Here is a 27,068-nt window from a genome sequence, read left to right as displayed (position 1 = left end):
TTTTAAGGTTCAGCACAACGCAAAAAAACGAGTGGACTCAGAGGTATACTCTAACCTCACTATATATGCTACTTAGCTTAGGGTTAATAGGAAGACAGGCTTCATTGATTTTTGACCAGATTTTAACAGTTTTAACTGTTGGGGTTTTAACAGTTATCATTGCAGCATTTTCCAGAGCACAGAAGTGCCTCTTTTTCATTCCAGGAAGTTCAGCTTCACTAAACAGTGAAGAGAATGACCTATATAAATATGGAGAAGGCACAGCCATAGCAGATTCTCCCATGGTTGCCACCAATGTGCTTCAATACCAACATCAAGGGATGGCATTTTGAGGACAAGAGTGCAGTCTCCATAACCCCACTAATTCCCTCACCATTTCACTTCCCATGACCTCAGCCAAGTACAGCAGGCTCTGGAGTAGAGTTGCTAGGAGGGATTCCCAGGAGCCCGTTTCACATGTCACTGATAAGCTTCCATAAAACAGTGACTGCCATTATCAGGGTAACTTCTGAATATGGAGGACAGCACCAAGTACCATTCGTATTTCCAGAATGTAAACTATAGCCTAAACTATGTAAGGAACATGGCTTCCAACTTTGCAGGAATATAAATCTCTGGACACAAATCCAAAGGTAACCAGGGGAAACAAGATCAAATGGAACTGCTGAAGGACTGTTTCCATGAGTAGCAAGAAACCCCTACCTGAAGTCTGCGGGGAAGCTTCTACTTCCAAGTTGGCAGAGAAACGCTCACTTTGAGCTCCAAGAACTCCAACAGGCAAAGACTGGTCACCAGAAGCCAGATCTCCTTCCAGCTCCTCACTTATGGGGAAAGTAATATCACTAACAGGTTCCTCCTTAATCTTCACAGGTTTTGTGTCTTCTGCTGCCTTTTCAGGGTTGACAATCTTCTCATACTCTTCAGAGAGCTGCTTGCTAACCTGTCAAAGAACAATGGGTGAAAAAGAGGCCAGAAAGGTGAGAATGACTTCAGAGACTCTGATGGCAATTACATTGCAGTGCACTCTGTTCCCTGAACATTATTAACATCTGACCTGAATGAACAAGTAAACAGCTTACCAGCTACATGAGAGAGGTTTTTTTTCCCTTTTATGTGCACCTTCTGTCCTGTAACAAGGAACTTTAATAAGAGGTTTAATCCACTAACATCTGACTAATAAATATGAGCACCTTTATTTTACAGAGACTATGAGGCCCAGAAATTTAAACAGAGCACAAAACAAAAGCAGAGTGTCTCAGTCTTACTCTTTGGTTTTACCTATAAGAGTGTCCCCATCCTACAGTAACAAATTCACCCCAATATTAAAAACCAAGCACCTCATATCTTCAACAGCTCTGTAGTCACCAGTGAGCAAAGCCTGAGTGCCTTCTTCCAGATTCAGAGCAAAGACCACATATGTTTTCTCCAGTTAGGGAAGTGAAACAAATATAGGAATGAGATTTAGAACTACCCTGTACTTCCAGAAACTTAACAACAGTACACAATTAAATTTTAAAAAATCAGATTTCATCTGCTTCTAACAAATGCTTGTTTATACAACTAAATCCCAACAGTCAGTGAACTGTGCTCAGGAAAATCCCAAGACTTTTAACAGCAGAAGCAAGGAGGAAAAAGAATAGCAAAGCCTATTTCCCCCTTCTAAATATACTTCCAAATACAGAGGCTACTGTGGACTTCAGTCCTTCATAAAAAACAAAACCAGTTAAGACAATGATCAACTGCAGGGTGAGAGTGAGCTGCAGCAGCAGAATGATGCAGAAAACCCAAATTCCAAAAGGACACAACATCTGAACAAAAACATTTGAACAAAAATAAACAGAACTGGTATTTTGAGCAGGAATGTTTCTAACAAAGATCTTTATGACATTATTTTTATCTAAGAAGAAGGTAGCCCCTGTGTGAAAACTCAGATCAGCAAAATATTATCTTATACTCCCAAACCTTAAGGAAGTCACTCCTTGCTTAAGTGAACACAAACCACTCAACGGCCTAGAAATTTATGTCTGCTTCTTTTACAAAATGTTAACCAGTCAAATATCCCACTAAAGCAAAAAACTCAGTTCATCAGTCAGTTCTGATTTTACCTCTACTTGACAATTTTGTCTGGGTAATTCAAGAGCTGGGGGACTCTTCTTAAACTCAGGCAAGCCATCAGTAGATTATCCTTAGTCCCAGCAGGGACACAAATAAGGGGCAAATTTCAAAAATCAAAAACTTCCCTTGATGACTCCTCTCCACACCCAGGAGGTTTTCCAGTCGGATTTGTTCCCAGTAAGACTCAGGATGGACTTGTCACAGGAATAAGCAATTGCACTGGGGACACATTTCCTGGTGTCACCAGTTCCCTAATGCCCTTCTCACCTGAAGCATGTAGCTGTGGTAATCCTTAATGCGGTGCTGCCAGAACTTCTGCAGTGAGAGCACGCTGCCAATGCCCACTTCGTGGAAGACCTGCTCCATGACATCAGGGAAAGGGGTGTGGCCGAGTCGGGCTTCTCGATCCACAGCAAAGCGCAGCAGCTTGGTGAACTTGAGGCAGTACTCATGTGCGATGTCTGTCAGGGTCTCCAGGACGCTCTCGTTGGCGCACTCAAAGCCCGTGTGTGCCAGGATGGTGGCCATGGACTGGTACAGAAGCTGCCGGCAGGAGGACCAGCTCAGCTCTGTCACTGGCTCCCCTTTTCCTCTAAAACACAGAAAAGGCAAAAATGGCACACTTTCAAAAATTTTACGGAGTGTATCAGTTGAAGAGGTACTGTCAATAAAAAGGTGATGTACAAAGGGAAAGCAGAGGGTTTGGGGCTCTCCACAGCGTCTCTGTTACATACGAAAACTACCCAATAAGGGTTTATCTGCTTTTCCTTCTTCCCCTCCCTCCAAGTCAGCAACTCCAATTTTCATTTTCCTTTCTAATGCCACAAGATTCTTTGGGTGATTCATGAATGTGGGATGCAAATCTTCTAACCCTTAAGCATCTCCCCTTCCCACCCAAGAGCTTTTCTCCTGGAGATGTGAATTAAATGGGTCGTCGACACAAACAAAATAAGACATTTTAAATAACATGAATGCAAATCATTTCTCCTCTCAGTCAATTACATTGCTTTTCCTTATGATTTGTTATGTCACAAGCTTAATAGTCAGATACAAAGGCTTCTGGGATAGGCAAGATTGGAATTTCTAAAGCAAAAGATACATATAAAAAAGCAAGAAATGGGATATGCATATATTTCATAGAGGTTCATTTTAGCCAGTAAGACTGTTTCTACTCCCTCCTTTCCAGTGGCCACTAAGCAGGGCACTGGAAGAAGTATCCCCATATGTAACCTAAGATGTGAACACCAGGCCCTGGGAGGAGGCCTGGAGAGGTTCTGCCATAAAGCAGCATTCCCGGGTCTTGGGTTTTCTTCCATAAAGCAGCATTCCCTGGCCTTGGATTTGAGACCCCTCTCTTGTGTTGATAAGCAGAAAGAAGTGACCACACAGGATGGAGGAGATGGAGAACAACTGACATAAGCACTTCAAGCATTATCTATTTACAGTCAGCCAACCAAATTTTTCATCAACACAAGTTAACAAATAGAAGTTCCACAGAGGAAAAAGGCAAGGCCTCTGATAGGGAAACATACACCTAGCAGATTTCTCAACTCACAATTAAGTGCATGAAATCTATTTGCCCATATCAGTAACATGGTCTTCAAATGCTGATGTCAAAAAAATCAAATTCCATTATTGCTAAGTATGGTACTTATATACCTTTTTACACTCCATTCAGCACCAAGGGCAGAATTCAGCTAACAATTTCACTCTTCATTTGTTTCTGATCAATTTCTCCCAACATCTTCCGCATCCTACCCCTAGATTCTCCTCAATGTTACCCTAGATTATCTGTGTATCACCACACACTCTTTTCAGTAACAGGACCTGATTAAACAGTACACAGGCAGTATTGATGCCTTGATAAAATTCTCACTACTCTGTCTCTCCAACAAGTGCAGGAGGTACCCTTCAGTCTCTCTAAGAAGCTGGGCCACAGAGCCTCAGCTTCCCCAGAACTGATACATAGAACACCACTGAAACGCAGCAGTAAAAAAGTGAAGAGGAGTGAAAAGGAAAGTGAAACCTAGAGCTATCAGGATGAAAATCATTCATTTATAAGAACACCAGCTCAACACTTTCTGATTATTCAAATAAAGGGGGAATCATACTATATTAAGAGTGGCATATGATCATATTTCTGAGTAGCTATTAAGAACAGCATGTGAATCTCAGGTCATGGATTCATCCCAGTTATTAATTGATGGAAAATGACTCGCATCCCAATTTCTACTCAATTATGTAACTACTTTGCAAAGAAGACAGCAGGCACCCTGACAAGATGAATTAAAACATCATCAGTTTCTTTATAAACCAAGTGTCACCCATACTATATTTACATCTCACTCACTCCCCCCACCACCTCAGCAGCAGAATTCTGAAGTTCACAAACAACCGTATGTCTCACACAACAGCAGGACAAAGAGTTTACAGAATTACACATCCATCAAAGAAAATCAACCAGAAAACCACCCTTAAAATTCAAGTCTGTAAAAAAGAATCTCTTCTTTTTTAATACATATAAAGGACATACCCATCTGTCCAGTAGCCATCAGCTGAGAGCATCTTAGGCTACCAAAACTGAACACCAGGAAACTATTAATAGAGAGACGTTCACTCGAAACACTATGGGCAAATTTAAATCAGACACAGATTTTGGCAATCCCAAGCAGGATACTCAGCTACTTGCAAAGTAGAGTACAACAACCATTTAGCAATGCATATCACTGCTCCAAAGCAGCAGAGAATATTGTGTCTCTTTTAAACTCCTGGAGGAAAAGAAACTAATTGCAAGCATTAAAATGCAGCGAGGTCACTATGCTGGAAGGCATATAATCAACTTGAAATCTAATCAATTAAAGACACAGAGAAAAGACATTTCAGGTACTGTACGAAAAAACAAATCTCCACCTCTTGCTCTTGGTAAGGCAAAGCAATTTTGTTTTGTTTTGTTTTTTTCTTCTCTTTTTTTCCTGTTCCTTACAACAAACAATGGAGAAATATTATTAAAATCCAGAACAGAGAGCAAAAATTGAAATGTTGTTGTAGATGTTAATGGAAACCAACAAATGAAAAAATAATTTTTCTTCATCTCCTTTAACTTCCAGGTACTCTTTGGTAAGAATGCACATGAACAAAAACAGTCATATCAACAGATTTATGTTGAGAGCAGCTATTTAATGTCAAGCCTTCCCAAAAAGGACAAGCGAACTTCTTCCATTCCCTGATGATCATAGCTAAAGAACCTTTGTCTTAGATCTCATCCAGATGCTCAGCACCTACAAAAGCACCCTTCCAGATATTATCATTATGCAGAATGCTACCCTCTGCAGCACTTAGTTCTCTTCCTGAAAGGCTCTCCATCCAGCAACCATCCAAAGCCAAACCTACGTAATATATTAGCAGAGTCATATATCTACAAGCAAACATAAATGCTTTAATCCCTAAAGTTCTGTCACCAGAGATTAACATGGCAGGGAATTAAGCCTGTGACTTGGAGGCAATCTCCTCTGCAGAATATATAGTATGAAATTTATCACAAGTATCGGCTAACTTGCCATTTTTCAATTTTGCATTTCAAACAGCATGCTATATATTTATATATGGGTCACCAACACTAGATGGTGTTCCAGAGAGAAATCTACCTGCCAAGCTACAAATTCAACAGACCCAAAGGCCAGCCTTCTCCCACCACTATCAAAAACATGCAGAACTTCACAACAGAAGACATGAAAATAATGTCCATTTATACCAATCAGACTTATTTTCTGATTAAGTAAATTTTCAGAACTCACAAAAGCCTCACTTCCTGCATCCATCATTCAAATGACAATGAGCCACCTCACAAAGGCAGCACAATCCATTCCCCCAAGCCCCTCTCCCATAAGGCTGTTTTTCTTAGAGGGAAGGGGAGCTAGTGATTCCTTTCCCATGTAACTGTCTTCAGGGGACAGTGTCTGGACTAAGTCAGCACAAGGATAGGCTGCCAAGGTTCAGTCAACTGCAGGAATGGACTGAATTGCTCTGCTCCCTCCTAGGTGAGCATAAGCCAGCAGCAGATGGAGGGAGGGACTGTTTTTCCTATGAACAGGACAATTTGATGAAACATTATGCTGCGAAGTTGAATTTCTACCAAACGAGGTGCAACAAGGCTGCTTTAGAGCCATTTTCCCAAAGCTGTAAAATACAGGAGAACTGGAGAAACAAGACTATACTAGTCAGAGAGTGCACCAAAGAACACAGTATACTAACTCAAACCAGAAAGTTTCTTTCTTTCAGGTAAGAGGCCCTTTACACCTCATCCTGGGTAAGTCTCTTTTTAAATACCTCTGCTATGTCTATAGAAGGCTGCACAGGTATGAAAAAAAAATGCTCAAAAAATAATGGCAAAAATAAATTAGTCCAGTGATATAACCCCGACCAGTTTAGACACGGGCTAAGACAAAGTATTTAGTTCACTAGGGGAAGTGTGTTCTGCCCACTTTAATTACCACTGCTCCAACTCCTTTCCAACCTTAACACAGCTACCCCACTGACACATGCTCCTCTACTTCCATACAGACATTTCTTCATTGCAAGTCCTTCTGCCAAGAACTGTCTTCCAATTGCAAACTCCCAATTTTGTTTACAGATTACCTTTCAGTGCAATCCAATGTGGCCAGGAATGCAAACGACAGAATGACTGATAAATCTGTTAAGAAACCAACCAAGCACACACAAGAAGAGGCACATGGGTAGGTCAGGCTTCTCTTGAAGATGGATCCATGCTAATCTAAGGAAGCTGAGCAGAGAAGATGGAAAAGCTAGCAGCTGCATTACAGTAAGAGTCTCCTGTCAAAATGGTAGTCTCAAGTCTACAGTTCCTTACTCATTCTTCATCAATTATGCTTTAAGCTTGTTTTCTGTTTCTACACCAACCAAAACCAAATGTTAATCCCTTATTGTGCATTCCAAGAACTGTAATATCAAGAGCTGGAAATCACCAGGACCAGATGGTACCTCACCCAGGAATGCTAAAGGAATTCAAGAATGAAACAGCTGAATAGCTGTGATGAGTCACCTCTTGCTTTAAACTACCTTGGCCCATGAGAACCAGAAGACAGAATATGTGAAAATATTTTCTTTAAATAGCTTCAGAAGAGATGTGGAAAACTGCAGGCCGGGAAGCCTGATATATTTTGATGCATTAGGGAAATTCAAAGAGCTAGAGGACACACAAGTAAGTATGTTATGCTCAGAAAGTATCCAGAGAGCATTTTTTAGCTGTAAAACCTGCCTCACAAACCTACCAGAGTCCTCCAAATCTATCAACAACCAAGTATGTCAGAGATCTCCACTGTGCAGTCCAGGTCTTTCCTCAGAGATCTGTGCCAGAATCAACATATTTTTTATCATGTTTGTTTCAGCATACTTATGAACAGTCTGGAAAACTGACTGAAAAAGAGAGGAATAGTGTAGTGATTATAAAATCATCGTTTGTACAGACTTTGGGGGATTGAAAAGGCTAAAGCAATTTAAAAATAGCCATAAATTAGGCTCTGTTTCTTCCTCATCATGTGAGGAGGTGGGGGTTACACATATGGGGCAAGGCAGAAGAAAATCAAAATGAACCCAGGTGATAACAAAATAAAAGACAAGGGAACAGTGTGTCAAAGAATGAAAATGAATAAGAAAGAAATAGAAGAGGACATGCTTACATTAACTAAACCTATGATGTGATTCAGGCTGGATACTCTTATCTTCCTTTCTTCCTATGTCTAAATGTACCTATACACTGCTTCTCAGACCCAGGCAACTGACAAAAAATGTAATTAAAATATGGATTTAGTTGAATACTGTAATTCTGACAACTGTACTTCAGAAGGCAGCATAGAATTAAGCACTACCATGTTTTATCAGGGGGAAGAATGTTCTTTCTTTAATTTGATTTTACTTACTAAGAAGCGTCGGCAAATCATAGAACTTCAGTTTTGCTACTAGAACAGCTGCTATTCTTAATTCATGTATTTCAAAACAGTTAAGAACAAACATGCAACAACAAACTCAACGCCTTCCTCCTGGAAAAGCATAAATGTGTTTGGGTTAGCAAGCACACAATTAAATTCTAGAATACACTGCAGCTCATTATAAATCCAATCTCTGTCAGCCACACAACATTTCATTTCAAAACTGTCTCTCCAGTTTTCACAATGCAGTCCTCACACTCCCCCACGTGGCTGACCACTAAATAACATTTCTTTATCCGGACCCTAGAAACTCGGCAGGAACAACGAAAAGACATAGTAGCCCTCAAAACATGGCCAGAGCCATAGAAAACTGAACTTCCAGCTGAAGCCACTGAGGCGGTCAGAACAGAATATTTCTCAGTTCTACAAACCAGAGGGCCACTGCACACATTTCAGGGCCCTGACTTCTTTCTCACAAACTGCATTTCCCTTCACCCTTTGCTGCTAATTACTTTGTATCTTTCCAGAAGGATGATGGAGTTCCTTCACGAATAGCACTAAAGAATCACTCTACTGTTCAGAGAGACTCTCTCGCCAAATGCAACATCTTTCAAATGCATTTTATACAATCTCAGGCCAGTAAAGATCTCAGTGGCATTTAACTGAAAAATTATATTCTGTTGATGCACATTTACCCATTTTAAAAACAAATATGTCCTCTCCTCTCCCTCAAAGTGTTCCTTAAGGCACACAGTAGCAAGGATTAATCGCTTAGTTTAAATGTACGTAACCTACAAAGTATTGTAAGATCCTGCAAGAAATGCAATACTTCTTTGTGAATTTAGTGCCTGTCAGAGGGACAGACAGGTGGTGGTGGCAATACTGTTTAATCAAAGGCTGGCAGCAGAGGCAGAAGCAACACAAATTTCCTTTACATTTTCTCCAGCCCTTGTCTGGTGGAGCCAGTAGCAGAGGCAAGAATTCCCTTCACCTGTACCCATTTTCAGGTCTGACTGGGAGACCACCAAACTGGATGGAATGTGATAGTCACCGTGTCACAGGTCCTTGGCCACTGAAATTTTACAAATACATCATCAAATCATCTTTTGAGAACCTACAGCTGAACAGCCAAAACCTAGCCATGTGTCTTCTGGATTTTCAATTACAGTAACACGACTTTGGTTGTAAGTGACCTAAATAGAAGAGAGTTCACATCCTGTAACTGAAAGTGTCAAAATACCAGTGACAAAACCATTCACACGCATTTATCATAGCACTGACAAGACAAATCAGCACTACACATCCACATTTTACAGAAAGGAAACAAAAGCACGTTTATTTTAAACAACATGCATGTTATTCACACATGAAAAAGCTAAGTATTTCCTTTCCAAAGTCTGTTTTATACTTTACATACAACTGGCTGACCCTCCATATAACTACATATATGTTTCAAAACACTCAGCTTTCCTTCAGCCAAGAATTAACCTCAAGAAATACCAACACACCTGTAAAAATCACTCTCTGGGTCACTGTGCCTCAGCTGAAATGGCATTTTGGGGGTTTTGCTATCCAGAGGAAGCAGGTCATCAGGGAGAGGTGGAGAGGCCGGGCAAGACGGCAGAGGTTCATTCTCTTCAGTTTTGATGCCCTCTGCTTGCTGCTGGTTTTGAGCCTGAGCGGCGGCGATGAGGCTGCGCAGGCGCCGGTTGTGCTGGATGAGCTGGATGGTGTGGATGGTGAGGCTGCAGGGCTCGGAGGGGATGTCCAGCATGGTGGTCGGACGGGGTTTGTTGGCAGACGGCTGGTGCAGCGGAGGGTCCTGCACTTCCACAGTACGAAACTCACGCTGCAGCAGGTCAAAGGAGCTGCGGTTGGCCTGGCTGGAGGACACCGGGATCTCGCCCCAGTATCGCAGCATTTTTACATAGGTCACCTGTCGTGCTCAGAGCCCAGAAGGTTACCAAGTGCTGTGGGTACTGCTGGTGCAGGCAAAAGCACTCTGGGCAGCACCAGACACTGGAGCTGGGATGAGGCTCCGAGTAACTCAAGTCACGGCAGCCAAGCAGGCTGGCGCTCACTGCCTCGCTGAGCAGCGCAGGGTCCTCGACGGCATCGGGTCGCCACTGTCGCATTTAACAGATCGCATCGTGGCTTTTCCTGAGGGGAGAGTGGGCAGAAACTAACGTGAGACGGAAATGGTTTCTGTGTGCAACAAGGGCTGCGGTGGGCCCACCTGGGCCTCCTGAGCGGGACCCGCGGCGTGCAGAGATTCCGCCCTCGATTCGCCCGCTGCTCGCCCTCCTCCCCTCCCCGGGCCCGCGGCTCCCCGCACCCCCAGCCCGCGGCTCGCCCGCCCCCCGCATACCCCTGGCTCCGCTCCCCTCCCGGCCGCCCAGCCGGAACTGCGTCCCGGTCCGCCACCGGCAGCGGATCCCCGCCGCCCGCGCTCCTTCAGCCGGGAGGAGGGAAGCGCCCGCCGCCGCCGCCGCCTCGCCCGCCGCCACTGTCCCTGATTCGCGCCTCGCGCTGCCCCGGGCCGCGCTGGGAGGCGGCGGAGCGGCCCCCGGAGCTGCGCCCTACCCCGGCACTGCAGCGCCGCGGCGCTCGTTCCCGGAGGACTCCGTTTGGGGACGGACCCGGGAAGATGGCGGAGACCGCGGAGGCCGAGCCCGCCGAGCCCGCCGCCTTCAAGCGCCCGAGCCGCCCGCTGCCCGCCGCCCCCGGGCCCGGCGACCCGGGGCCCAGCCCGCCGGCACCCCCTCGCCCTGCCGCCACCGCGCCGGCCGCGCCGCGCTACGAGGAGCCGCCGTGGGGCAGCCGCCCGCCCGCCGGCTCCGGGTACGGGCTGGAGGTGCTGAAGGGCGGCGTGGTGCTGGGCTCGGTGCGGCTGGAGGACGGCAGCTGGTTCCTGGTGGGGCGGCTGCCCGGCTGCGCGCTGTCCCTGGAGCACCCCTCGGTGTCGCGGCACCACGCCGTGCTGCAGTACCGCGGCGCCGGCTGCTCCCCCGACGGCGCCGATGCCGCGGGGTTCTACGTGTACGACCTGGGCAGCACGCACGGCACCTTCCTCAACAAGGCGCGGGTGCCGCCGCGCACCTACTGCCGGGTGCGGGTGGGCCACGGGCTGCGCTTCGGCGGCAGCTCCCGCCTCTTCCTCCTGCAGGTGGGTCGGGGTCGGGGTCGGGCTTGGGCTCGGGCGGCTCCGCAGCATGGGCGGGAGCGGTGAAGGCTGGCCCGGATCGGGTTCAGGGATTTACCCGGCTCCGTCGGGTGACTGCCCGAGCAGTGAGGCGGTTTGGAAGCAGCGCGGCGCTGCCCTGGTTGTTTTACCGGGAGAAGAACTGTGGGTATTGCTGCCGGCTCTGCAGTGAGGTTTCGGGCTGAAGGATCTGCTGGGGCTGCAGGTTTCTGCTGATGTGCAGTGAGTGCAAAAGGCATTTCTCTCGAGCAGCGCGATATATTAGGAATGCTTTTCCGACTGTATGATGTCCCGGTAAAGAACTAATAGTTCTTTGTGAGCAAAGGGTGCGTTTATCAGTAGGAACTTGACAGCACATCGTGTGCTGTACATGCACTTCAGAAGCTGCTCATTCCTCAGGTTCACCCGTGTAGTTCTGATGGGAATCTTTGCATTCAGCCATTAAAGTCAAGTTATATGTGAGATGGATCTGACCGCAAGTGCACAATAATGCTTGTTTCTCCCTACCCTGCTTTGGAAAATGCCGTTAAAACTAATATATTTTGGAAAGCAATCCATAACTAATGCTCTAATAATTACACTTTTTGAAAAGAAGTATAATGATCTGTTTATGTTGTTACATGTAATCTGCCTATGTGTTGTAAATACTTGTTTGGGTTTTTCTAAAAACACTTCTGCTTATTTTCTATTTGGACTTAGGGACCCAAAGAGGACCAGGAGTCTGAGTCAGAACTAACTGTGACTGAACTGAAGGCACTGCGCAAGCAGCGGCAAGCAAAATTGGAAAAGACAATGTTGGGAGAGGACTCTGATGAGGAAGATGAAAAAGAGGAGAGAAATGAAAGGAGTCAGAATACTGATCTGAGCTGCTCATGGGGAATGGGTAGGTGATAACATATCAATTGACTGATATGCATTAGAAGGTCTGGCAGCCAGTTTTCACTGAATATTGGGGTTGATATTCTAGCTGGCTGCCAAGAGTCACAATCCAGTCAAATTTTTTGAGTAAGAATGAATCCTTTTGCTGTTAAAAAGAAGGGTGTGTGACAAGGCAAACAGGAGCTCCTTTTAATCAGGAGGAGATAATTTGCCTATGCCTGTAAAAGGCCATGAAACTTAGAGTTTAAGTTAATGCTGTTTGGTTTGTTCCTGTGATGATGTCCACACTTTTGCCAAAAAGGCAAAATTTAACTGCTTGAGACTTCTATGTAGTAGACCTGTTTTTACATTTTAACAGGAAGCCCACATACTAAAGCTAGTTAAATTATAAGGCTTTTTGGAACAAAGTGACTTGGTTTTTTTCATTAAAATGTATAAGCATATAAATCTTTGAAAGTACTGAAACTGATGTGGATCTGCAAAACTGTATCATATGTTGGAATAACTAATAGCAAAAAAGTAGGGATTTTTTTGAATTGGGTACAGAAATAATAAAGTTAAGGGAAGTAATTTTAGTAATTTTATGACATATCTGCTACTTATTTCAAGCTAACAAAAGCTGAAATATACTGGTGTTCTCTTTCTGATGTTTCACAGGGGTTTTTTTTCATTTTTATGTCTTCTAGGTGAGGATGCTGAGGAGGATGAGGTTGAAGAAAACCCTATTGCTGTTGATTTTCAGGATGTTCAAGATGCCTTTTATATGAAAGATCCCAGGAAGGCCTTACAGGGCTTTTTTGATAGAGAAGGTATTTTTTTTCTTTTTTTTTCAAATTAAATGTGATTCGTTTCTACTTAGCAAAGTGTTATTTTGTTGTTTATTTTTGTAGGGGGATTTAGGGTGTGATGTGGGAGCAAAACTTTTCTGTTACATTGTGGGTAACATTTTTTGTTTGTTCAAGTGTTGGTGAGGGTTGATAGTGGTTTGGTTTGGTTTGGTTTTTTTATTAAAACTTGGCTCACCATTGTATACCTGAGACTTAGTTACTAATTCCTAAACTGGAAGTTGCAGTGAGCACCTTGTGTTCCTCTGGAGTGACACTCAGATTTCACCCACGCTTTGAAGCTGTGCTGCAAAGTCAAAACCCATCAATTTCCAGACTATTTGCTTTAGAGATGGCTGTAATTGTATATAATTGTAAAATGGGAAAGTATAAAAAAGACAAAAGGTAATAATTAAGTGGTCTAAAGTCTCAGTGGTTGTTAGTGAAGCTTTAAAAATATTCACTTATTTCCTAAAGTGAAAAAATCAGTCTTCAAGATGAGCAGTATCTACAAATTCAGATTGCAAACTGTTATTGCTTCAGTGTAATTTATTTTAATACATACAAAGACAAGATTGGGTTTCTTCTTTGAACTATATGTTCCTGAACAAGCCACTTAAGTGATTTTTTTATCTGAAAAAGCCTTGATTTGGGGAAAAAAAACAGTTGAGCATAATACCACCTGAACATCCCATGGCTTTAGAAAAAAAAGTAAGGCAAAATCAGTCCTTTGATATGTAACAAGAGCATTTTTACCCTTTTGTTTAGCCATGACATTCTTCTCTGCTGCAAAGATTATTCCCACTTATTTCAATTTTGGTTACTATATCAACTTTCTTTTCTTCTCTAGGAGAAGAGTTAGAATATGAATATGATGATCGTGGGCACAACAGCTGGCTATGCAGGATCAAGTAAGTATGTCTCCATTCCTTTGGTACATGTAAGTTAACTTTGTTGAATTTGGAAACCAAAGCTGAAGGAATTACTTGTTGTGTCACACTTGGCAAGGAAGCCAGCTAGATTTAGACCTACATCCTGATACTGAGACAAGTTCAAGGATCAGTGCCTAGTTCAGTGTTATGTCAGGATTTGGTTTTCCTAATGGATGAAAATTGGGAAAGCAAGAGTCTAGGTTCTTTCAGCTCCCTTTGTTTTGAGAAGTATGTGAAATTTGATTACAAGAGAAGAAACTAGGAAACAATCTCTTTCAATTCCAAATGGGAAAGATAAAAAAAAAAGCCCACCCTTAATTCTACTGTGTGCCCAATTTCAGTTCCTGTATCGTATAAGGCAGTTTCTGATGGGTTCCTGCTAGAGGCCACTAATCTTTTTCTTTTATAAGACAGTAGAAGGTGAGATGGAAATTAAGTCAACAAGTCTCAACATGGGAGTGATTGTACTGCTTAAAAATCCTTTGCTTCAGCATGGAAACTATTTGTAACTGATGTTATATGAATACAAGATAGCTGTACTTCAAATGATTCAGGGATTGACATTTAACCTTTTAACTTCCTGTATTTCCAGTGGAATAAACAAAGGAAAAAATTTTGTTTGGACTAGTGAAATACAAATTCACTCACATGATGTAGGAAATCATGCTTGTGTTTGGATTGGTTCTGTATGAAATGAAAAGTGGAAATATTTAACCCACAAAAAAAGATTAAAATGAATTGGGAAGAACAATGCCATTGTAAAATACCTGAGTAGCATCCCTGAAAAGCTGTTTGTGTCTGAGCTGTTCTCTTATCCTTCAAACTGACCAGGTTGCCTGTGGATGATGCATCAGGGAAGCAGCTGGTGGCAGAGGTTCTCCATTCAGGAAAGAAGAAGGAAGCAATGATACAGTGTGCATTGGAAGCTTGCAGGCTGCTCGATGCTCGAGGAGTACTGAGGCAAGAAGCAGGTGAATAACCGTGATCATTCTAAAAGCCTTAAATTAAGGATTGGAGGTGGTTATCTTGAATTTGCTTTATTGCTGAGTGGTATGCAAATCATTTTGTTTCTTGCCATCACCCTTAACTTTCTCAGTATCCCGAAAAAGGAAATCAAAGAACTGGGAAGATGAGGATTTTTACGACAGTGATGATGACACCTTCCTTGATCGAACTGGTGCTGTGGAAAAGAAACGACTGAACAGAATGAAGAAAGCTGGTAAAATTGAAGAAAAACCAGAGACTTATGACTCCCTGGTAAGAAGAATTATTATGTCATGTTACTCTCTCATGTTTGTGTTATATTATGACTAAGAAGAAATCTTAGAGGATCATGGCAGTGGGTGAATGAAATGCCAGAACAGAATACTTTTAAATTAGTTTTAAAGCATCGGAAAATAATTCCAAGCTTTTAAGTCCACAGGACACATCCCAAAGAAATACCTTATTCTGCTTCAAAGAATAAGAATCCTGGATTGACAGGCATATGACAGCTATAAGTCCTACAAAGACAATAGGGTGTGAGGGGTTGGTGGGTACAGTGGTGATATAAAACTGCTGCAGAAGAATTATGCATACTTTTGTGTTTCAGAAACTGTTTAAATAATTTGCTATGCCAAGGAATGAGTAAGTTGTTTAGGAACAATCTAGACTTCTAATTTTTTTCAGCCCAGGAGTTTCTGGTCAAATATCAGAAATAGAGAATGGAAGTAATTTGATATGATATTTGAGTAACTGTTAAAATGAGATTTTAAGAAGATGAAAACGTGTTATTCTCTCATAGGTCACAAAGCTAAAAGAAGCAGAAAATGAGCTTTCTGAGATAACAGAGAAGCTGAAGGCTTCAGGGAAAGGTAAGGCATGAAGTTTATTTGATCATAGTGCTTTCCATTAGGAAAAATACAGAGCTGAAAATTATCTTAAGGACTTCTCTTTTCAAAAGTTTGGGGTTTGGGTGTTCTCTTAGTTACGTACTCTGTGTTTATAGTCACTTACTAATGAGTGCAGCTCTTTCCAAAGCAAGCAACATCTAAGTTAAAGTGAGGTGGCAAGAGTACAAGCTCCTGGAGTTCTAAGAGGGTGAGTTATTACTGTTTATCTGCCCATATTGCTGAAAGGGACCCAATCTGAGGAACACTGTTTTTTCCACTCCCTTAAAAATCATTTATAAGGAAAGGAAAAAACTGACAAAACTATAGTATTTTTTATTTCACTTGAATTGTAAATACATTGTAAAAAGGAAAGGTAGGAAGAGAGAAATGTGGAGACAAAGCAGTTGACACTTAAACCATATGTTCAATGAACATGCCAGCTCATGAGGGTGCCATTCAGGTTCTAGAATTACGCCTTAGTGATGGTGTCTGTTAGTGAGGTAAGTTTAAAAGCATACTATACCAATAGCTGCATTTTGCTTTCTGTTAGGGATGATGTCTTGCAGAGTAAAAGGAAGGCAGGAGGGAAATGTATTTAGGTTGGTCCTTCATACAAAATCCTTCTTCTCAGAGTTGGCATTAATAAAGGTTGCAGCATCAGTTTGTCAGAAGTTTCTCTCCAAGAAGCCTAGCAGCAGTGTGACAGCTGGGCTATCTTCTGTGCATAATATGGCTGTGTTTCTTTCTAGTTATTTAGCTCCACACCAAAACTCACTTGTATCAACATTGTTGGTGATTGATTATACCAGGTCCCTGTTCAAAAAGCAGTGCCATTCCACCAAGCATTTTAACTGACGTTCAGTGTGTTTGAAGGATTGTTTTCAGCATGACTGTGTTGATAAGTAGTTTGCAATTGAGTAGCAAAAGAAGCTAATGCTTAGATTATCCAAGAGCTATCATTCCAAGGTTTGATTCCATATGTTCTGATGCCTTTGTTTCTATTGATACTGTTTCTCAACAAGACTGTTGAATTGTAGTAGAAGCTGGGTGAAGGAGGCGTCAGTTAATTTTTGTACTTCTACTAACACCATATAATGCTGTAGGCCCCCTCCATACCAAAACCTGGCCACACAAACCCAATACACATGTTTTTGTAGCTTACAGGTCGTTACACAGCTAGTTAGAGCCTTGAAAAAAGTGCAGTCTTGGCACTTACTGAAGTACAGAATCATTCAGTACTGGATGGAAATTCCCTAGAACTAGGCCAGGATGAAACGGAGATAGCAAATATTGCATCAATCAGCTGTTTTGTTTGGGTGTTTTCTAGATCCTTTGATCTTCTGTTATTTGAATGCTTTAGGTTAATCACAGATGTTGAGAAAGCCAGGAGCAGGGTTATTGACCATGAATCATTCTTACCAATGTCATGAGCTGTCCAGCAAAGCTGCTGCGTTACATGCAGTTCTGAAACCTTAATGCACTTCTGTTTGCTCTGAATGGTTATTTGTAGCCTAAAGACAAGAGTGTAGAGACACCAGTGAGTGAATGACAGACTAAATTGCTACACCTCTTACCAAGCACTTGGAGAAATTAAGTAGTTGTCTAAAAAAATCTCAGTAGAAGTTCACAAATTGTTCCCTGGGGTTCTTCAGAACTAATTACTGATGGACTGACTTGGCATCTCTCATTCACTGATGCTGCTGAATGCAGATCAAATATATGGAGGTCTTCAGTCTCATCTTTGGTTGCCTGTTTGGGAGAAAACATCAATAAGTTGATGGTGCAGTAAATAGTCCTGTAGCTTTTTGTCACTGGGATATAAAGTGTAATAGACACGATTGATTCACCTCCTAGTAATGTCAAATTTTGCTTCAATAGTGTAGAAAACTGCTGCAACAGATAAGGAATACTAACTGTAACCCTGCAAGCTGAACTACCTGGTATTAGGCACTGTTGGTGGAATCGAGCAGAGAATCCTATTTCTGACAAGAGGTGATCCAGCTCCCTCAGCATCACTCACTGACTGAAGCACTTACACTGCTCTGCAGTACAGCAGCAAGCTTTGGATTTAATTGTGGAGCTTTAATTGTCCTCAATAATTGTGGCTACTCACTAAACCACATCTTTGTAATTTGATGTTTAAATCAAATTACCATTCTGCTCTGCTCTCCTGCCTGCAAGGAGGTTCAGACTGATTGTTAACAATACCTTTTCATTGCTGGTTTTTATCTTGCTTTGTATAGATAGTTGTGACAAAAAAGAAGAGTATTTCTATCAGAATTTCTTTTATTATATGTTTTGTCATCATTTGTGCTTGTGTGGAGGTGGATGCTACAATTGGCTCTTATCTTTTGAAGCCTATTAATTCTGTATATCTTTGAACAGTCACTGTTATGTATTTCATATCTTTTCAAATGGTAAGCTCTGTTTCATAATACGTCAGAAATATCCTTTTCAATGGAATCCATTTGTAAGCATGAGTCTTATTAGACTTTCCTCTAAATATTTTAGTGTTATAAAACTGCTCGAATATGTACTCTTTAGAATAACTTCGACTATTTTATTTCTATGCATTTAAAATTTCAAGTGCTACTTAATTAGCTCAAGCTGAACTGAAAATAACTCATTGATCAAAAAATTATGCCTGTGCATAAATACAAAATATACACACATATATGTAAGGCAGAAAATACATGTTGGATTTGCCACTTTGCAGAAGACTATCTGTTAAAAGACTTGTTAAAATTCTGGCAAGAACATTTTTCTTTGTTTACCTGCAAGTTATTTTTGAATACCATATAACAACTTCTGAAGCACTATTCAAGCTCAAGAAGGGCATTTTTCTGGATCTTTTTGTTTGGTTATTTTAAATCCAGGTGTTGGAACTCTATATTTTTCTTAGTCATTAGAGATTTAGTTTTACCTCCTCTGAGTTTTATTTTAATTAGCCAAATATGCATAGAATTGTTAATATTTGAAATTAGGTGGAGTAGAAAGACTGTCATTACTCTTTTTCAAGTACAAAGCAGTTTTCTTGCCAGAAAATCTAATCCAAACAAAGGTAAATTTTGTGTGACTGGCCTAATGTGTGAAATTGGGTTTGTATGCACTCCTTCAGGGGTAGGAGGCAGCGTGGATTGATTTTGAGCTTTGCAAATGTTATGACATAAACATTCCAGGAAAGCCAAAATGGGATTCCCTATGCAATGGTGAAGGTTTTCTTGTGGCTGGGATTATTTTAGTCTGTGACTACAAAAAAACCCTAAGCCACTTTTTTAGGATCTAGAAAAGATCCTAGAAGTGAGATGAACAACCTGGAATAGCATTCAAAAAGAAACATTCAGTTTAAGAGCGGCTTTGTTAGGTAAGTGGATTAAAGTTTACTTTCAGGCTTTTGTTAGGACAAATGCTTTCATCTTTTCAGGCCTAACAGCTTCCATTATTTCCCCAGTGAACAGAGGGTAGTTGTTCCTATGTACCTTATTCTCTAAAGGCAAGACCTGATGATTACAGTTCTCATCTCCCACCATAACATTATGTATTTTCCCTTTATCTTGCCTAGTCCAGTCCCATCCAGCAGCTCAAGATTCCTTGGATGAATTCATGACCGAAATAAAATCAGGATGCACCTTAGACAGCGTGGCACGAAAGAAGCTTCACTTGCGGTCATTTGAACTGAGGAAAGAGCAGCAGAGACTGAAAGGATTAATAAAGCTTGTCAAGCCTGCAGAACTGCCTGAGCTGAAGCCCCAGTAAGTCTTGATGAAAACATAAAACAATTACTTTTCCCTTTATTGTCACCAATGGGCAGTTGTGCAAGCCCAGCACATAGTCAGCTTTCCAATCACAAAAGCAGGACAGCCTTCCAAATTACCTGGCTCATCTCTTTAAAGAGCTGCCGTGCCTCTGGGCTATTGCAGCATCTATGGCTGAGGGAAATGCACAGCACCTGGAGTAAGACCAGCCCAAGCTGGCAGGATGACACAGGTAAGGGACTGGAAGCACAGTGTTAGCTTCTTTAATTTTTTCCCAGCCTGCATCCAAAAGGAAGTGAAGAATTTTACAGATGTTACGTACAACATAAAACCCACTTTCATACTGTAAAATGTATTTGGAAGTCAAATGTAGTGGTTGTTCAACTACTGCCTAGCAGCACTACTGCAATTTGAGAGGGTGTGTGCTGGGTTCATCATTTACTAGTGGCAGCTTGATTAGAGGTTTATTACTTAATTAATTCATTTAAATTGAGGTTTGGCCTCCAAGTGTGTTCCTATATATAAATATGTATGTATGTATGCAGTTGAATTTGAAGGAGCCTATGTGATACAGAGGTTTTTTTCCTTGTGTGTTTTTAGCTTCCTGTTATGGCGTATGTCTGAATCCTACAAAATATATGTAAGATGGAGGAGTCATCTCCTGCAGCATCCTCCTTGGATGCTTCAAGTGGGACAGAAATAAAAGGATCTTTATATATCCACTTTTCATATGCAGACTCTTTCCACATTTGCATATATAAAATTTGTTTGATACTTTGTACCCTATTTTCCTTTGTGTCTAATTTTTTAGGGGTGGGAGTTACAGTGTGAATGCAGAGAACAAGCCTAAAAAGATGAACCTGCCTCTCTTTGGTGCCATGAAAGGGGGGAGCAAATTCAAACTGAAAACTGGAAGCCTAGGGGTAAGTTGGACTTTTAAGTGCTGCAAGTCAGTGGCTATTTCTCAGGCACGTTCCCAGCCTGTGGAGGCTGTAGGTGGCAACTGTGTCTTTTCACATGCATGGAAAAACAGCACGGAGGTGCAGCCTGTGGCAGTGAAAGGTGCATGGACAGCAAGCAGGGTCTGTTGGGTATTGTCTGCTGCCGGCAGTTGCCATTCTGTGTCCTTGTACAGCCAGTTTCCTGGGGCTCAGCTGTGGTCAAAAGGCAGTGGATAAATAGAGGCAGTCTGGGGACATCAGGCTGAACCACTGCTCTGCCTCTGCAGCTTGTTCTTTTCTTGTTTTTCTCAATGTTGATAGCCAAGATCATATCCAAGATTGATTCAGTTTCCAGTGTCCCTCTTATGAAAAGACTGCACTCCAGTTTATGGACTGGACATATTTTTTCACCTTCCATCTCTACTAATAACTTAAAACCTAACTGTTTGTCATCATGAGAGTGTTTCCTTACCAGCTGTCTCTGACAGCAGTGTGTGCTTTCTCCTGTAATGAGTATCTGTGGCATCTGCCTCTATCTTGGCACTAATGCACAAATCTTTGTCATGCAGAAGTTGCCTGTTAAGCGTCCAGACATCCCTGAAAGCTTGTTAAAAACAAAAGATGATGGACCAGAAGAGGAGGAGGAGGAGGAAGAAGAAGAGGAAGAAATGGAAGTGCAGCAAGAAGTAGATGCAGTAAACAGCAGAGTGTCAAACGTGGAAATGCAAATGACAACAGAGAAAGAAACAGGAAAAGAAACACATGCTCCTGATGACTCTCCTTGCAATAAGAATCTAGAATCCCTTCAGGATGGTAAACCATTGTTTCTGATTTTTCAAGTAGTGAAGATGAGTCTGTTACTGCTGAATTTTTAAGAGCTATGTGAATCTAATGTTCAAGTCACAGGTTCTCCAGCCCATTTCTTTCCATAGTTTTTTACCATGATTTCAGAGTCTGTGAGGCAGCAGCTGAGATTCACATGGTTCCAGTTGAAACTCTGCTTGGCAGTCAGTTTTTCATGCTTCTTGGTAAAATAGAATAAATCTTCTGGATGTAAGAAACTTCTGTTTAATTTCCTTTAGATTGATTGTCCATATGAAAACAGCTGCAATCTAATTTTGGCAGTAAAAGTGACTTAATAATGAAACAAATGTCTGTGCAAAACTTCAGATCCATTTGTAGGCATGGATAAAATATTTTTTAAAATGTTAATGGAAAGGTGTCTTGTATCTCTGAGGTATCTCCAGTCTTTCTTTTTCTGTATCAGCCTGATGCACTTGAAAACTCAGTAATGATGTTTCTCAGTGAACAATACATTTGATGACAGAAAGCAAGTTCTAGCTTTTGGACTTAATGCTGAACAGGTTGCTGTTAGAAAGTGTTCCAACAGTTCACAGGTTTTTCTTTATTGTATTGCAATGGATTTAGTCGATGAAATAATTGGGAAGACTTTTGAGAGTTCTTCCTGAGGCAAATGTAGCGAAGAGTTCCCTTTTGTGCTTGGTCTCAGGAATTCCCGCTGCTCATCTGAGTTACTGCAGTGCCCACTGAGCTCTTTCTTTTTTCTGTTACAGGGGTTGATTTTCTGCCTGAGCCAAAGGTACTGAGGAATGAATCTCAGGTGGGACCCTCCCAAGAGAAATCCCAAGGTGAACATTACAATATAGACTATTTTGTACTAGCATGTGGGTTTAGAAACTGACTAAAGGACTTACTATGTTATGTGGGTCAAAGGAAACTGAGCCTAATCTAGAGCCTAAAGAATCTAGAATTGAACTGAAAGATTGGGTTTTGCTTGGGAAGTGGTAAGCGTATGGTAAAGACAGGTCACTTCCGCTGTATTACAGTTCTCCTTGCTTTTCATAGTCATTAACTGCTTTGAAAACCTTTGTTGTAAAAAAAATAGCATGAGAAGGATTAATTTAGGAGAATATTATGATGCTTTTTCCCCCCTTATTCTCTTGCAGTAGCTCTTAACACTACAAAAGGACAAAACTTTATTTTATAAAGTGACAAATGCTACATAACATTAGGTAGTAATCTGTTAGTGACCTAGATGATGCCTCTACATGTATGCACAAAAAATCAGAGCTTCAAAATGAAAAATATTGGGTGTATGTGAAGGAGATTTTTATGACCTTTCTTTTTTTCATAACTCAGACTCATAAGAATCTGTCTTCATCATCTCACCCATAGACTTAAGCCATGAGAGTATCAATATATCAGAGACTTAGCATCAGAAAGCCAAGGAATTCTTCTCACCCATCAACTCTAAAGTTTGGTGTTTGTTTTTTTTTAAAAAGCAAATTGGTCCTGCACACTTCCTACTCCTTCCTTTCTAAATGAATCACTGCAGTGATTACAGATAGTGTCTTTTAGAAAATAAACATCTGGTATTAACTAAAGTTAATGTTACAGAATCACTAATAGATGATCTTATTAAACTTCGTTCAGATACCTAACTGACAGTGTATTTAACATAAGTTAAATCTAGGAAAAACAGTAAGATGTTCAGCAATATTATTCTTAAGTGAATATGAATGAATTGGGTTGCAGTGAGATATCTTGGATTTCCTTATGGAACTATTAATTTCTATGTGAACTTCCTATAAGTTTATTTCTGTAGAATTGGTCATTTGTGCTGTGTCATAAAACAAATCTCCTTTCTTCCCAGAATCCAAGGTAGTAAATATGGAACCTGAAGAGACATCTGAGAAAGTTAAGAAAATCAATAGCTCAAGCAAGGTCAGTTACAGCACCATGACTGCTGCAGCTTAAGAGGAAATAATTTCTAGGCTCTTTTCTAGTGAAATAGTAACAATTTGATGGAGTAAAACTTGGTGATTGTAGTGCTTCTCTGCTGACTAAGACCCAAATCTAGAACTATACACTGCCATTGAACACATATTTTGGAGTCTCCAGTGAAAAGGTAAAGCACAACATTTCAGGCATGCTAGAGGCTCTCTGTTCAATCATAGAAGTTACTTTTTTCACCTCTTCACTTGACGGTTACTAATTGCTGCTTCTCCTGTATCATAAGCGTTGTAGAACATAGATGTTCTCCAGGCTTTGGAATGTCAATGCAAGCTTTTCTTAGAGAATAGCCTGGGAAATACACATTGGCTGAGACAGAACACTGTACTAAAGCTGCAGTTAGTTTGTATCAAACCTCATCCTTCTCTGTAAGATGTGAGAAGAGATGAGTTTAAGAGGTTAATGTCTTTTGCAACCAAGTTGTCACTAAATTTGAGTGGATGTACCAGGTAATGTTTTTCCTGTGTGTAAAACTTGTATTCAAATGTAAAGTATGTGAGCTTTGCATGTTTTGAGACTCAGTCAGTTGTTTCCTTCTTGGGTCTAAGAAGGATTTTCTCTGGCAGCCCAATGATTGTTGTGAGACTCCTCCCTTGGAGGGCATCCCACCCTGCTGCTGACTGTCATCAGAGGAGATGACTGTACCTGGTGGGCCATGAGTTCTGACCCTTGGGACAGTTTCTTTGTGATGACCATCTAATTTTAGCCCTGCAGCACTTACTGAACCTCAGCTCCCTGCATCCTGTGTGTGCTGAATGCTGCCTTGTTAGTTCTGGCAGAGGACCCAGGGATTGGGTAGGCAAAGTCCTCAGAGCTGTCTTTTTGTTGCTGGCCTTGCTAAAGATGCTAAAGAAATCCAGAGTATATTTATACTGTTAGAGCCCAACTTTTACCACTTTTATGAATATGGGAGGACAAGGCAGTTTTTCATGCTGAGGCAGTCAAGTCAGCACCTCTCACCAGCACACAGTTTGCTCTAACACTGAGCATTCTCCAAATGCCAGATGGCTTAGATGTATTCTTTCTCCCATCACAAATCACTTTTTTCCACATGCTGTCTCTGCCTTTGGGCTCAGATCTTGCATGGAAAGTATCAACCAGAAGTCAGCTTTTTCTTTTTTTTTCTTTTTTTTTTTAATATTTCAGTAACTTTGAATCATGTAAAACTGGAAAAACAATTTACAAGTGATTGTTCACAAGCCATATTTAAAAGCTGTACAACTCTGCAGTCTAATGTTTTGGAAAACATTAGTTTTCTAAAATGCTCTTTTAGATGTTAATTTGGGGAAGGAAAGTTTTTGAGGGAATGAAAATTTGCTTCAACTGCATAACTTGACACTGTGTAATGATACTACAGAGTAATGCAAATCAGTGCTGAGTAACTTGGCATTATTTTGAGCTCTTTAGTCTTGCACTCTACAGTTGTATGATTTTCTTACCTGCAGTTGTTGAAAACAGAAGTTGAGAAAATGATGCTGATGTGGCAAAACTTAAAAATCTAGGCACAAAAAGATACTGCTGTGTCAACAATAGCATTGCAAGTGACCTGGTTTGGTTTGCTTTAACATTTCAAGATGCCACTGAGACATAAAAAAATGAGTGTTCTTTTCTTTTTGAAAACTAAGTTATCCTTATATAACAGCTGAACTTTTATAAACTCCAGTTTAAAAGTCACCTTAAACCCAAATTTTTCAGTGGTATTGTGCATTGAAATCAGTAAAGCCCTTTTGAAAATCCTACTCTAAAACTTTTCCCTGCATAAAGAAATCCTGTGTCAGACAGTATCGCCAAACATGAGGTTTACACTGTCCAGAAGTGGACAGGTTCTGTTGAGGGGGAAATTGGGCTGGATGACTTCCATAGATCCCCTCTAACCAACATTCCTATTAGTCTGTGACTCTAATGGAAGTGAACTGGATCTGTTTGAAGGTTTGATGTTTCTTCTGTATTACTGTTTTCATCCCTGACTCTTGCAGAAATAACCCTCTCCTCTGAGTATTTGCTTCTGAATTAGTAAGATATTTAGTGGAGGGGGTGCAGCACCTTAAAGAATCTCTTCTCTGTTTGCAGGTCCAACAACCTTTTTTTTCCTCACAGTACCCAGATGATGACCCAGACTACTGCATATGGATTCCTCCTGCAGGTATAAACCATTTCCTTACTGGTTTTAGTCTCATAACTCAGGAATCTTCCTAATAAGTAGTCAGGATGTCCTTGTAAGTCCTTGAGAAAAAGCTAATTCAGGAATACTTTACCCAGAACCTGATATTTTGTGGCATGGTATGCCCCATGTTTGTTGTATGGCTATGCAGGTTCTTGCAGTGAAATACAGACCATATCTGTAGTAGCTTCATGGCAATGGAGAGATACACCTGAAGTTTGTTTTTCAGTTTTGTAACACCTGAGAGAGCTAACTCTATTCACAATTGGTGGTATGATAATCTAGTTGAAACACAAGCTCAAACCTTCCCTAGGGATAAATGCTCTAGCAATGTTAGTGTTCTCAGTTTTCACAGAAGTCTGTGAAATCCAAAAATGCTTCTTCGCAGTTTTTTGCAAAAATCACTGGAATACAAACACTAGGTGAGGTGTTTTGGGGAAAAGTCTTGGTAATGCTTTGGTGAACGCACTGAATAATTGATGCACTCATCCAACAAACATTAAATTTGAATAATTTTTTAACTTTGCTTCCAGGGTGTTTTTAGCTAGGTGAAATTATTCTTAAACAGGGTAATGAATGTTCAGTTCCTCTAAAATAGAAAACTCATTTTCATGCATTGAGGTTTTCATAGTAAGTTCAAAGCTTAGCCTTCACTTCGTAGATTCATTACTATAATTTTTGTAAGGCTGTTGCAAGGTTATAAAAATAAGAATAAATTTCACTGAAGAAAACTGTGAATCATCCTTCAGTGACAAGGCTGCACATCTCTGGCATATGAATCCACAGGAACAAAATACCAGATTCAGTAACTCCAAGGTCTGATCTGGGATAGTTAAGTGAGCTGTGTCCATAAGAGGGAGCTCTGTTTTCTGGCTTTGCCTGTTAATAGTCAAACGTTCCTTTTAAGCTGGCATTATGAGGACTCCAGAGAAAAAAAACCCAAACAAACAACCACAAAACCAGGAGTACCTGATGTAATCTCAACACTATTAGTAAAACTGAAATTAATTATAAATGTAAATCAAAAGACACATTGCAATATGCAGTCTGACATTTTTATCTTTGTGCTTATATGGCTGGTGCTACCTAGAGACTACTTCATACAGGGATACACATTTCTCTTTGATGAGGGGAAAAAAGGAATAATGCAACTCTTCCTCTTTGTCCATTAGGTCAAAGTGGTGATGGCAAGACACATCTCAATGAAAAATATGGCTACTAAGCTTCAAGTGCCCCAGACTACATCTGAGGCTTGAAGGACTGCTCTATTTTGGACTCTTTCACCACACGTTAAGTGAGGGATAAGAGACTTGGGTTTTCAGATGCTGTTTCAAATTCAAGGGCATCAGCAGCTGCTCTGGCTCTTAGCTCTCCCTGTGTGACCTCTGTTTGTCTTCCAGATACTTTTTTAAAGTAAAAGCCCTCACATTCTTCTGTCTCTTCTTTCACTTTTAGCCTCGTTTTGGTTTTTGGTTTGTTTTTTTTTTAATTTGGCTTGAAACTGTAGGCTCATTTTTCCTTTTGTAAATAAAAGTAGACAAAAATATTAAAAGAATACACCTCTGTATACTTACAGGCTTGATAAAATTTATTCATGTTGGGCTTATGCAATTAAAATAAGAAACACTA

General features: G+C 41.0%; 2 protein-coding genes across 3 annotated transcripts in view; one reads left to right on the top strand and one right to left on the bottom strand.

Annotated features, from left to right (window-relative positions):
* The window catches only part of SUPT7L (SPT7 like, STAGA complex subunit gamma), a 17,581-nt gene extending 6,813 nt beyond the window's left edge, over nt 1-10,768 (bottom strand). The window contains exons 1-4 of one of the 2 annotated variants that reach the window (XM_085055056.1): nt 10,644-10,768; nt 9,569-10,220; nt 2,383-2,707; nt 703-940 (exon numbers count right to left, since the gene is read on the bottom strand). In XM_085055056.1, the coding sequence (XP_084911182.1) occupies nt 703-940; nt 2,383-2,707; nt 9,569-9,981 (976 nt within the window). In that variant the 5' untranslated portion in view covers nt 9,982-10,220; nt 10,644-10,768. Of the gene's footprint in view, nt 1-702; nt 941-2,382; nt 2,708-9,568; nt 10,221-10,428; nt 10,580-10,643 lie in introns of those variants that run through there. The other variant, XM_085055055.1, reaches the window with a different exon arrangement.
* Nucleotides 10,708-27,068, top strand: SLC4A1AP (solute carrier family 4 member 1 adaptor protein). The gene is made up of 14 exons (XM_085055053.1): nt 10,708-11,226; nt 11,962-12,145; nt 12,828-12,950; nt 13,816-13,876; nt 14,729-14,868; nt 14,994-15,154; nt 15,681-15,750; nt 19,331-19,520; nt 20,335-20,446; nt 21,034-21,277; nt 22,039-22,113; nt 23,139-23,209; nt 25,349-25,421; nt 26,612-27,068. Exons 1-14 carry the CDS (start codon nt 10,708-10,710, stop codon nt 26,659-26,661), a joined length of 2,073 nt encoding a protein of 690 aa, XP_084911179.1. The 3' UTR covers nt 26,662-27,068.

This window comes from Lichenostomus cassidix, chromosome 3, assembly GCF_008360975.1.
Source record: "Lichenostomus cassidix isolate B80296 chromosome 3, HeHo_3.0, whole genome shotgun sequence".
NCBI classification, from domain to species: Eukaryota; Metazoa; Chordata; class Aves; order Passeriformes; family Meliphagidae; genus Lichenostomus; species Lichenostomus cassidix.
This window is presented reverse-complemented; position numbering and strand designations above follow the sequence as displayed.

Bases quoted from the DNA above. Each gene is read 5' to 3' on its own strand.
- SLC4A1AP (XM_085055053.1), top strand. From the start codon at position 10,708: ATGGCGGAGACCGCGGAGGCCGAGCCCGCCGAGCCCGCCGCCTTCAAG. The intron at 12,951-13,815 runs GTATTTTTTTTC...TTTCTTCTCTAG, and splicing joins GGGCTTTTTTGATAGAGAAG to GAGAAGAGTTAGAATATGAA. The intron at 23,210-25,348 runs GTCAGTTACAGC...CTCTGTTTGCAG, and splicing joins AAATCAATAGCTCAAGCAAG to GTCCAACAACCTTTTTTTTC.